Consider the following 12,773-nt stretch of genomic DNA (forward strand, 5'->3'; position numbering starts at 1 on the left):
ACAAGCCTTGGGCACATAAATCTTTCATTTATTTATCCATTCAACAAGTGTTTACTGAGGACTTATGTCCTAGTCACTATATGGAGGGTTCTATATAGTGATACAAGGTGGTGATACAGGCTCTATATAGTGATACAAGGTGGTGATAGACATGTACTGTCTGCTCTTATGAGGCTTACAGTCAAGTGGGGGAGAGAACAGGAAGTTGACCTCAGAAATGAGTCATACTGTCAACAGTGATCATTGCCATGAAAAAAAATTAGATCAACAACTAAACAACCAAAAACAGTATTAGGACCTCAGAAAGACTCAGGAGAAAAGAGAGGCTGTGCCCTCAACAACTACATGTGTGAACTATCAAGAAACAGCCCAAGTGTCCTGTGGCTGGTACAGAAAGATGCCTGGGTCAAAGACTGACTACATCTGTGCCAGATAGCAGGTACTCATCAACACTTATACACTGATGGTGGAGACTCATGAAGACTGAAGGTCTACTGGAATAAATAATAGTGGTATTGTCTTGAAGATCAGAAAAGAGAAAGGACAGGGACGATAGGGAGACATTTCCACCTGTAGGAAACAGTGTGGGCCAAAGTGAGGAAATCTTACCAGAGTCTGTCTACACATTCAGAGATAGGTTGAGACCAATTTCTGAGATGCAAAATTGATGTTGGTCTTTATTCTGAGAGCATCAGAGAAAGAGGTTTGTCTGTTTGGGGGAATAGTGAAAAATAGGATTTTAGGTAGATGAATCTGGTGATGCTTCACAGACTGTATAAGGGAGCGATGAAACTTCTGGACCATGGGCCAGTTAGAAGAGTGTTCCAATAATGGTAATTATGATGGATTAAGCACCAGCTTTGTTTTCTCATACCCTTTATAGTGCATAATAGGATGCTCATTTTACCAAGTAACAGAAGAAAAGCTCAGACCAAAATTATGACTTGCTCTAATCTCTGCTCCATGGTAGCAAAGTTGATATTTGAAATCATATCTCACACTCCAGCTTGGAAAGATAAATATCCCTCTCTCCTGTTAGTCTGTGAACTTGTGGATAGAATGCTATAGTATCCACATAACTATATGTAGAGCATTCATTCAATTAGAGTCTGTTGAGCACCTACTAAGTGCCACCATTATGCTAGGCAATATGTGATATATTCTTTTGAACTTTAAACATATGTGTATGAACATACACACAAGCAAAGTTACACAGAGAGATAAAAATAGAGTTGACAACATGAGCCAAGGTCTGATTATAGCAAAACTGGGAGAAAGTTACCATAACAGGGAAGCTTCCTCTACTTCTCCAACAGTATGAATGGCTATTAATGTCTTGATCTCTGGAGTACTGAGAGGAAAGACCCCCCCCCCAATATTTTTATTAGTGACATTAAATTGACATGTCCATGTGGCTTTGCAGGGACATGTAAAATATGTTTCTGAGCTTATTAGAAACAGTTCTCTCCTTCTTCTTCAATTCTGTCTCATTTCTCTGATACTTCCCATGTGCATTTGGTTTTTCTTTCCTCACATACATCCTTCATGATGCCCATTTCTTGGATGTTTATTGTACACCATGCACTTTGAAAAGTGTTCTATGAACAGTGTCTTATTACATCCTTCCAACCAGAGCTGCCTCAAGGTCATCACAGAGCCAGAACTTAAAACAGCTGTATTCACTCCCAAATTGTGCTCTTCACTACCAGACTGTCTACTGTGCTTTCACTCATGCAAACACCCTCACATGCATTTCTTTATTTCCCCTTAAATGCATGCATACATATAAGCATTTTGTCAACTTAATTGGTGCTTTCTACTTGCCAATCATTGTGCTGGCCTGGAAATATGAGTGGTCAGTCATTTGTTAAAATGTTGTACAGATGATTCAAATATGAGGTTAGGTGTGAAAGGGGATGATTAAATAACCAGTAAGAGGACTTCCAGCCCTGACTCTGCCTAATTCAATGAATGGTGAAGGGTCCGTCTTGGGGCTGCCATGCAGGGTATGACAGCAGGATGCACTGGTCCTTGACCATTTTCTGGCAAGTGGTATCATTGTCTCCAAGGCTTGATGAGTGAGTGGAGAGAGGAGCTTGTAGATTCTCAAGTCATTAAAATGACCGAAGGGAAGATCTCTCTTCCAAGACAGCCCCAACATCAGCTGTGCTTAGTCCACCAGGATCTGGTTTGTGCTGTGCAACTTTCAAGGATGAACAATAATTCATATTGTTATAGTATAGTTCTTTGACCCCATCCCTCACCTCTTCTTTCTCCTTGATCTTTTTTTCTTGTCCTTCCCCACTTCCTTTCTTACGTTGATGTGCGCCAATTTTATATGCACTGATTTCATCGACAATGTGTGAAAAAAGAGCAATAAACATGGATCTTCATTTCAAAGAACAGTGTCAGAAAGGAAACTTTATGTGTGTGTTTAACAGCACAAAAAGGGGGGAAATAATCCCAATTCTGAAAAAGAAGGAAAGATATTTATTATTTTTTGTTTGTTTGTTTGTTTGAGACGGAGTTTCGCTCTTGTTGCCCAGGCTGGAATGCAGTGGCGCGATCTCGGCTCACTGCAATCTCTGCCTCCCTGGTTCAAGTGATTCTCCTGCCTTTGCCTCCTGAGTAGCTGGGATTACAGGCACACATCACCATGCCCAGCTAATTTTTTTGTATTTTTAGTAGAGACAGGGTTTCATCATGTTGGCCAGGCTGGTCTTGAACTCCTGACCTCAGGTGATCCGCCTACCTCAGCCTCCCAAAGTGCAGGGATTACAGGCGTGAGCCACCTTGCCTGGCCGGAAAGATGTTTATTATTAACGCACATTTTTAAAAAGTGTAGCTACAACAATCCCATTCTATGCACATGAGCATTTGGATTCTCTTACTAAATCCTTGAAATGGCACTATTTATTAAGTACTTGTTATTATCAGTTTACATATGAGGAAACTGTCAAGGAGATAAAGAGATTTTGCCCACGGCTACACAGCTAACTGAGAGCAGAGCTGAGATACACAGATCGGCCTCACGCCACTGTCCATGTGTTGTAACACTTGTTTTGTTGCCAGTGGCCATGTGCCAAGTGCTGTCACATTTGTTTTCTCATTAGTTCCCCCACTACAACTGTCAGAGGAAGATGTATCATCCCCATTTTACAGATGGGGAGACTAATACTGGGAAAGGAGCCCTGCCTTTCCCATCCATGGCTAGTAAATGGCAAAGCCAGCATTTGAACTCAGATTTACGGGCCTGTAATCCCCCAACCTTTCTATGTCCATGCAGACTGCTTACACATGAGCAAAGGAGGAAGGCTGGAGACACAAGAGCCAGAGGGAATTACAGGTGCACCTTGAGCCCTCAAGAGCAGTTTGCCATCCCAAATGCACCACATAAGTCTGTGTATTATTAAAACTTATGGGTTTCAGGAACCCTCAGGCGTACTACTCTCAAGCTTGCCTCGCATCTGGATAGCCTTAAATAGTTTACAAGGAAATATGCATACATTTATCTCTTTTCTCTCTCAGAAGACATCTGCGAAGTATACAGGATAAGATTCTTCATCCTAGTGTGCATGTGGGAAAACTAAGTTTCAGAGAGGTGAATTAACTTGTCCGATGTCACACAGCTAGTAAAAAGGGTGAGCAGAACCATTTAGTCAGGGTGCTTTCAGATAACAGTTCCTGGCAAGGAAGAAGAATACAGGCAGGAGAGCAGACACAGGTGCCATCAAGGGTGTTCATTCTACTGCTCCATGCTGTCCTGCAAAGGGAAATCTGATCCTCCTCCTACACTTGCGTGGCCAACACATGGGAAGCACCTGAGCTAACCCTGACCTTGAGAATTGTTCCATGTGGTTACTTTCAATGTTCCTGCCTCTCTTGAACAAGACACAGAGATGTCCAGAACCCAGTATAACTTGGTATAATCCTCCAGTCCTGTATGTCTCCCTTTAAGCCTCCTCCTTCCACTAAGCCTAAGGCAAATCTTTTGACCCACGGTGGACCCGGAGGGATGAGGATGCTGAGGAGCAGTCCCCCAGGTACCCTCCTCGGTGACATTCCAGCCTTTCTCTGAATGCCTGATGGTGCTGAGTCCTCCAGGTCATTTTGGTGGGTCTCCCCCCGACTGAACCAAGTGCAGGGACCATGGGTATACTTAACCCAAATCTGTCTGTTTTAATCACTGTCCTCTGGACAGATAAAAGCTTTCCATAGGATTGCTCTCTCAAGCATTCCTCTGTGGCTTTGATACTAGCGATTAAATCATGGAAGGGAAAGCAAAACAAAACAAAACAAAAAAGGGACTAGCTCCAACCTTTAGCTTTTAATTTTTTTAGCCTCATGAAAGAAACCAGATTGTTGACCTAAATTCCCCCTTTCATCCCCTCATCCTCTCACCTCTGCTTGTATTCTCCTGGCAGATGTCCCACAGCTAGTGGGCATCCTTTAATTGAAGGGTCTGAAACTGCCTTTTACCCTGCCCCGCAATGACCTTACATCTCCCACAGGGGGAACCAAGGCTGGGATACCTGGAATCGCTGGGATCTTGGAGTCACAGAATGTGGATGGAAGGGACCTCTGTGACCATGTGGTCTAACACTCTCATATCCTAAGGAAAGGAAGTGAGGAAGCCCAGAGTAGGGAGCTATTCACCCAGGGACCACAGCACAGCATGGCAGACCTAGACATTAGAGCCTTCATGGTGGATTGAGAGCACCAATCCACCATGGAAAGCATCTTGGTAGGGAGCTTTGGCTCTGGAGTGAGAGAGATGAGAGTTAGAATCGTGATTCTCCCAATCCCTCGCTGGGATCCTTGGAGGGAAAATCAATTAACCTCTCTACATCTCAGTTTCCTTATCTGTCAAAAGAATACTAATAAATCCCACTTAGTCTGTGCTTAGTAAAGAGACTACTAAATAGAGGCTTTCAGAAAGTGTTTGTTATTATTATCATTATTTATTTTAAAATACAACTTTTTCACAGCAGAAATGTCCTGGTAGAGTTTTTTTCTCCTTCTATATTTACTCTCCCAATGAGAGAAAACAAACAATAATACGAATTGCATATAAATTGTCATCCTTTGCTAATTATCTCCGCCCCGCCGCCCCTAGACAATGATGGCAGAAAGTCAAATGTTATCAGAGATAATTTTATGTTGACTTAAAGCTTCCCAGGAAAACATCCTAGGCAAGACCATAGGAAGAAAGCATGGCTAGAGTCCCCCTCAGCTGTGGGGGAGCTTTCGAATTTGAAATCAGGAGACTTGAATTCCAGTTTTTCCTACCCCTTAGTGCTGTGGGACTTTAGGCAGGGGACCTCGCCTCTCTGACTTTCCAGTTTTCTGATCCGTAAATAGTACCTATTGTAGCAGATTGCTGTGAGGATTCTAGGAAACACCTTGAGAGGGAAGTTGCTGCCCACATGCCCAACACACAGCAGGTGATTCAGAAATGCAAAACACCCTCCCCAGTGAGGAATGTTTCCTGTATGTGATGAACACACCACCAATTTTGCTATCTTTCTAATACACCTTGCTCTACTCAAAACAGCAATTGAGTAAATTGAGACATTGCATTGTAACAAGAGAAAAATTCTGAACTGGGAACAGGCATTAGGAGATAAGATAGATTTTAGAAAAATTTCAGTGGGAGAGCTTAGAAAACTTGTTGAATGATGGTTTGCTAGGGCAGTCATAACAAAGGACCCCAGCCTGGCTGGCTTAAATGACAGAAATTTATTTTCTTAAAATTCTGGAGATCAAAAGTCCAAGATCAAGGTGTCAGCCAGGTTTGTTTCTTCTAAGACCTCTCTCTCTCTCTCTCTCTGTTTCTCTTTCTCTCTCTCTCACTGGTTTCTAGATGTTCATCTTTTCCTTGTATCTTCGCATAGTCTTTTCTCTGTATTACTTGTGTCCTAATTTTCTCCTCTTATAAGAACACCAGTCAAATTGGATTAGGATCTGCCATATCACCTCACTTTAATTTAATTACCTTTTCAAAGACTGTATCTCCAAATACAGTTAAATTCCAAGGTACTGGGGGTTACATCTTTAACATATGAAATTTGGTGGAACACAATTTCGTCCATCACAAAGAAAAGGAAAATGGGAAGCAGCCAAGAGCATGGCAGCAAGCTCAGGAAGAAAAATCAGTATAGACATTGGAAGTTAGAGGAAACCTGAGTCAGAAACCATCAGGCAGGTAGGCTGGTAACGGAAATCCAGATGTCAAAGGACAAGCTCAAGGAAGCACTCCAGATGGACAACTATGCCTGGACAAACTTTGGGTTCTAGCGAAGTGGGGTGAGCTCAGTGGAATAGATTACTCTTTGGTAATAAAGAACCATCGATTCTTAGTTAATTGTTTAGGTCCCTACAGAAGAATGATAAAGACAGCAGCCTCCTGGCTTTCAATTCAATTCACCCTGTTTGTGTGGGTGCTGCATAACTTACAGAAGTATTTCCAGAGGAGGCCATACCTTTAAACAGCCTACAACAAAACATTTGGCCTTTGGCACTTAATGTATTGACCATGACTAAGAGCCTGGGTGTAGGAATTCTATAGACTTGGATTCTGAGCGGTGTTGCTTTGGGCAACCATTTCCCTATTCTGAGCCTCAGTCTACCCTGAAGAGGGAGCAATGCTGATAGACTTGTTGTGAAGATTAAGCAAGATAATTAACGTAGAGTAAATGATAGTAAGTTCTTAATAAAGAGTAAGATACTCTTATAGAGAAGGCAGAAATAGGGAAGTATCCCCCTGCTCCCTTTCTTTCTTTATTTTTAACTTTCAATAACAAACTCTACAGAGCACTTACAACATACCGGATTTCGGGTTGGATGTTGGGCATTTATAAATGAAGCAAACAGCCACATATGTGGGAAGCACAGATCTTGAATGAGTAATTACTCAGTGATGAGGCAGTTTTAGGATGGGGAGGAGTATGATGAATATACAGGAGGAAGATTTGTTGGTGCCTGGGTGGCATGGGGTCGTCAGACAGACTTGTCTTGGGGTAGTATTTACCATGATGATCTTTAGAGAATACCCCTAATGCCCAGAGTATTCTCCCACACTCTGTACAGCCTTAGCCACAGTTCTGAGAGACTCTTTCCGTGCCTTTGAGCTTTTCTCCTTTGTGGATGTTCTTCCTTTCTGGGATGAGATTGAATGAGTAGATGAGAAGAAAAAGAGGCAATGAAAAAAATAGACATCAATCTTCTGGGGGCCTATGGAACCCTTTTCACATCCAGCCTAGCTGCAGGAAGATAGGGTGCATTAGAAAGGTCAGCTGGCCAGGGCTGCAGGGATGGTTCCTTAACAGGAGGACCACGGCAGGCTCCTTTCCTGCTGCACCTCAACCTCTCCCTCTGTGCAGTGTGCCCAGACACACTACTGTAAAAGGGCTCTTGCACGCTTTCATTGTCTAGTTCTATGTGCTTATAGCACTGAGACAGACATACGCTAATTATATGTAGATTGTGTGCAGAATTGCGTGTGGCCTTCCGTCTTGCCACATGGGACTATACCCCCTGGGATCATCCTCTAGTCCCACACAGATGGTGCTGACTTCAGACAAATTTGCACCATTTTTTTTTGTACTATGCCTCTATCTTTATGGAGAACTGTGAGGAAGGGCAGTGTGGAGACGTGGGGGTTCTTTTGTGTCCTCCAGAGAACAGCATTGTGTGTCCTGTATAGAGATCCTCAGAGGAGACAGAACCTAAGCATGCAAGAGTTGGGAATGACATAAGGCATCTAAATCAAATCAACACATATTTTTGAGCACCTTCTCTTTACAAGGAACCATTCTAACAGTGAACAAAAGAGCTCTTAAATTCTAGCAAGGGATCATTTTTATCCAGACTCCTCCTTTTACAGAGAAGGGAAATTAGGTTCAGCAGCATAAAGGAGGTGGTATGACTTGTCCCAGGCAAGGTTACCTGGCAAGTCAAGCTCAGATCTCTGGTGCCAAACTTCTGGTTCTGAGCTGGTGGTACAACGATGCTTCCCTTTCAGACCCTAAAATAAGACTACTGGTGATTAAGTTATTTTCATATAGAAATAAAACCCCATTGCCACCATATACCCCCAACCTTATTGAAGCTCGGTGATTTTCTTTCACTACTTATACTCCAGGTAAATATTTCCCTCTGAACTTGTGAAGCCGCTGCTTCAAGGTTCTCATTTCCCTTAATGTGTTTCTTTTTGGTTCCACTGAAAACCTTCTCTTTGCCCTTCCTCTCTGCCTCCCATGGCTAAGCCACCCCTTATTTCTTAGCTCTTTTGCAGAATCTGCCTTTTCTCACTTCTTCCCCCTTGTCTCAACTGCAAACAGAGGTGGCCTGAGCCTGGGTCCCGAGCCCCGGCAAGGTTCTGAACTGAGAGCACCCTACAGATGTGTAAACATTTTACCTTGCTAACCAGGCTAGCTGCCTTCCAAAGGCAACAGGAAAACTAGGGACTGGGAGCCCCTGGCAAAATAAAAACCTGCAGAGAGAGAGAGACGGAGAAAGAGAGAGGGAAAAAGGATCTTGTTTTAGATTTTAATTTTCTCATTAGAAGGCCATTCATTTTCTTTCATGAGGGATAGGGTTAGCTGGGAGAGAGAGAGAAGGTGAGCTAAGAGGTGGGGAAGGACATGAATCTCGTGGCTCCAGGAACCTCTGCTCTCAACTGGTTCCATAACGGGCAGCAACAGATAGATCTGGGGCAACTCACTTCAAATCTGGAGTTGGATCTTAGGCTTTTGAAGGAGTCAGTGGGGAGGCAGCTTTTAATATGTAGTCTCATGATATCATCTAAGCTGACGGGATCTATGATTTCTAAGAAGGGTTTGCCAGTGGGTTTGAGGAGGACCAGGGCTTTTTTGAGCCTTCCTTCTTGATGTATCAGGCAAGATGCCTTCAGGGTACCCTCTCTTTCTGGCCTTTCTATTTTGTTTCCCATCATTTCCTCCCTCCTTTTCATCCTTTACATCACCCCTGAACCCTCCAGCATCTTAACAATGAACTCTCATTTGGACAGCCATTGTATGTGGAGGATGTCATATTCACTAAGTCTTTTAAGTATGACAATATATTTAGAGATACAGATGAAGGAATTAAGACTTAGAGGTGAAGTGATTTTGCCCCATATGTACAACTAGTAACTGCTGTCATCAAAATTCAAAGTAAATTACCCTGAGTGCAAAGATCCTGATCTTTCTACTTTACCAAGAATACATTTTATTCTCTGATTCTCCCTGTACATTAGTCACAGAGACATAAATTAATGCCTTTGATTCTGTTTGTCCTTAAAATCCCTACCCTTTCTCATCTCCTGCTCTATTTAGAATCATTCCCATGCCTGCTGTAGCAAGGTGCTGGACAGGTTACTGGAATGACACAGACACAACCATTGCTCTCGAGAAGAATAGTTTGGCAGAGAGGGGATAATGGTGAGAACACAGCAAATCCAAAACCGAAGAGCACGTGTCAAGTTTCCTAAAAGTGAAAAGAGTTCAAAGAAGAGAATAATCACTATTCACAGGGCAGTCAGGAAGAACTTCTTGTAAGAGGTACCTTGCATTCTAGTCATTGGGAAATCTAGAATAAAGAAAATCAGACTTGGACCTAGTATGTGACACAGAACCTCACTTAACCCCCTCCTTTACCAGATAGAGAATCAGGACCCAGAGGACACCAGAGGAGGCATTGGTGCTTCACTAAGGTTATCCTGATGGTAAGAGCAGGATGACTTTGTAAGGAGACTCTGGCCATTTCCTGAAAAACGGTTGAGCAGGAAGTGGGAGGAGAGGTGTAGATTGGCATAGATGCTGTGCTAAGACAGCATGCTGGCCATGTCAGGTGCTAACAGAGAGATTTACACCAATTCTGAGCTCCCACTGCCCACAGAGGAGTGAAGACTGTGTGGGCCTCCTCCATTGATTTTGCTGGAAGCTCTCCTTGCTCATTTGATGAGCACTTATGGCAGGTGAACTCCCAGAGTTATGGTGACCGCAACAATTCTCCAGCTGAGAGTAGTCACTGTCCTTCTAAATGAGCATCTTTTATTCACTCTCCTCTCCCTCTCTTTCTTCTCCCACCTGGCCTCATACGTCATCTGACACTTAAAATACACTCTTAATTAGAAAGTCCTCTTCCCCATCCAACAGCTTTGTCTGTGCCAGGGACACTGGGTATATTCCAGAAAGGCTAGGAAATGGGGATTGGTGAGCATAAAGATAATTAGATCCAGAGAGAATCTGCTAACCTACTTCCTGGGGTTCCCAGAGTAACTGTAGAGATGCTTGGCTTGGAAGTTCCTCAAATATCGAACTCAAATTTGTGACAGGCCCCAGGTAGGTGGCATAGCCCAGATGCCTGATGATTTTGGTGAGGCAGGGGGAGTTGCTATAGAATTAGTGCCTAGGACAGTGAACCCAAGGGTCTGATGAATCTAGGATCCACTTACCAAGCAGTTGACCTTCAACCTGTCTCTCTATCTCCTTTAACTTCCATATTCTCATCAGTTAAATGAGAAACTTAATGTCACCACCTTAGGGATATTACATGGATTAAGTTAATGCATATACAGACCTTAGCACAATGCCTGGCCTGCCATAGAGGCTTGGGAGATTTTGCTCATTATTATTAACTATTATGTAGGCATACCCAATTTATGTTAAGAAGGCACTCATTATATATGTGTGTGTGTATATATATATATCTATATATAGAAAGAGAGAGAGAGAGAAAGAGAGAGAGAGAGGCATCAGTGTAAGAAGAAAGCTGAATCAGGACACAGGGGAACTGTCAATGACTCTGTGACTTAACAAATGCCTTCCATTCTCCGGGACTCAGCTCTCTCACCTGTCAAACAAAGGGTTTGGAGGTGATGATCTTTGAAAACCTTTCTAGGTTAGCTCTGAAATGTGTTTTCTTTCTTTGGGGATAAATGGCAAGATTCCTGTTAGAGAATGAAGTTCCAGCTTTTCAGCTCCAGACCCTCACTTTTATACCCCAACTTTCCTAACAATTTAATGCCACTGATCATTTAATGACTGCTAATGGCAGATGTACACTCAAAGTTCTGGTAACTATGGTAGGGACCTCCCTTCTAAATGAGCATCTTCTGTTCATTATCATCTCCCTCTGTTTCTCCTTTCACCTCGTATATTATCTTACACTTTAAATACCCTCTTAATTACAAAGTCCTCTTCCCCATCCAACAGCTTTGGAAAATGGTTTTCAGATTTTTATTATTATTGCTGCTGTTGTTGCAACAACTTCATTAGATGAAGTACCCTTTCTTCAAACAAAAATCTTTCTTGTATGCTTCATATTCAAAACCAATAAAAGTTAAACTTCACGGGTTAAAGTTGTGATGAGAATGCCCCAAACCCAACTTACTCATTCTTTCAGCTCCTCCAGCCCTTGCCTTGCCTTCAAGGTGGTCCCAGAGGCACCATTAGCAACTGCTAGGATCCCACAGAGCAGTTGGAAAGCGATGAGTCTAGGATAACCTGATACAAATTTTATTAGAGAAAAATAACTTAACCCCCCCTCCTTTTCCATCCTTTATTTATTCATCTTTCTCTTTTGGGGCCACATAGGGCTGTATGACAAATGTTCTTATATCTCACGTGACCGAGGATGGGTCGTGGGCATTCACACCATCAGTGACCAAGACAACAAAGACCCACGCTACTTTTTCTCCTTGAAGACAGACCGAGCCCGGCAAGTGACCACCATCAATGCCCACCGCAGCTACCTCCCAGGCCAGTGGGTATACCTAGCTGCCACCTATGATGGGCAGTTCATGAAGCTCTATGTGAATGGTGCCCAGGTGGCCACCTCTGGGGAACAAGTGGGTGGCATATTCAGCCCACTGACCCAGAAGTGCAAAGTGCTCATGTTAGGGGGCAGTGCCCTGAATCACAACTACCGGGGCTACATCGAGCACTTTAGTCTGTGGAAGGTGGCCAGGACTCAGCGGGAGATACTGTCTGACATGGAAACCCATGGCGCCCACACTGCTCTACCTCAGCTCCTCCTCCAGGAGAACTGGGACAATGTGAAGCATGCATGGTCCCCCATGAAGGATGGCAGCAGCCCCAAAGTGGAATTCAGCAATGCCCCCAGCTTTCTGCTGGACACGAGTCTGGAGCCTCCTCTGTGCGGACAGACATTGTGTGACAACACAGAGGTCATTGCCAGCTACAATCAGCTCCCAAGTTTCCGCCAGCCCAAGGTGGTGCGCTACCGCGTGGTCAACCTCTATGAAGATGATCATAAGAACCCGACGGTGACCCGTGAGCAGGTGGACTTCCAGCACCGTCAGCTGGCTGAGGCCTTCAAGCACTACAACATCTCCTGGGAGCTGGACGTGCTGGAGGTGAGCAACTCCTCCCTTCGCCGCCGCCTCATCCTGGCCAACTGTGACATCAGCAAGATAGGGGATGAGAACTGTGACCCCGAGTGCAACCACACGCTGACGGGCCACGACGGCGGGGATTGCCGCCACCTGCGCCACCCTGCCTTCGTGAAGAAGCAGCAGAACGGGGTGTGTGACATGGACTCCAACTATGAACGGTTCAACTTTGATGGTGGAGAGTGCTGTGACCCTGAAATCACCAATGTCACTCAGACTTGCTTTGACCCCGACTCTCCACACAGGTAAGACCTTACTGGGCTAAAGATGCCCAGTTGAAAGTTGAACTTGATGTCCTCCATATTATAGATAAGGCACCTAAGGCCCATGGGTGATATGGGGATTTTCTGGTTCA

At 43.8% G+C, this 12,773-nt stretch overlaps 1 protein-coding gene across 2 annotated transcripts in view; it reads left to right on the forward strand.

Moving 5' to 3' along the window:
• PAPPA (pappalysin 1) overlaps window positions 1-12,773 on the forward strand; it is a 246,970-nt gene that overhangs the window by 22,486 nt on the left and 211,711 nt on the right. For both annotated transcript variants that reach the window (XM_054502141.2, XM_063649861.1), the window contains exon 2: window positions 11,601-12,663. In XM_054502141.2, the coding sequence (XP_054358116.1) occupies window positions 11,601-12,663 (1,063 nt within the window). The remainder of the gene's footprint in view (window positions 1-11,600; window positions 12,664-12,773) is intronic.

This window comes from Pongo pygmaeus, chromosome 13 (genome assembly GCF_028885625.2).
Source record: "Pongo pygmaeus isolate AG05252 chromosome 13, NHGRI_mPonPyg2-v2.0_pri, whole genome shotgun sequence".
In the NCBI taxonomy this organism is placed as follows: Eukaryota; Metazoa; Chordata; class Mammalia; order Primates; family Hominidae; genus Pongo; species Pongo pygmaeus.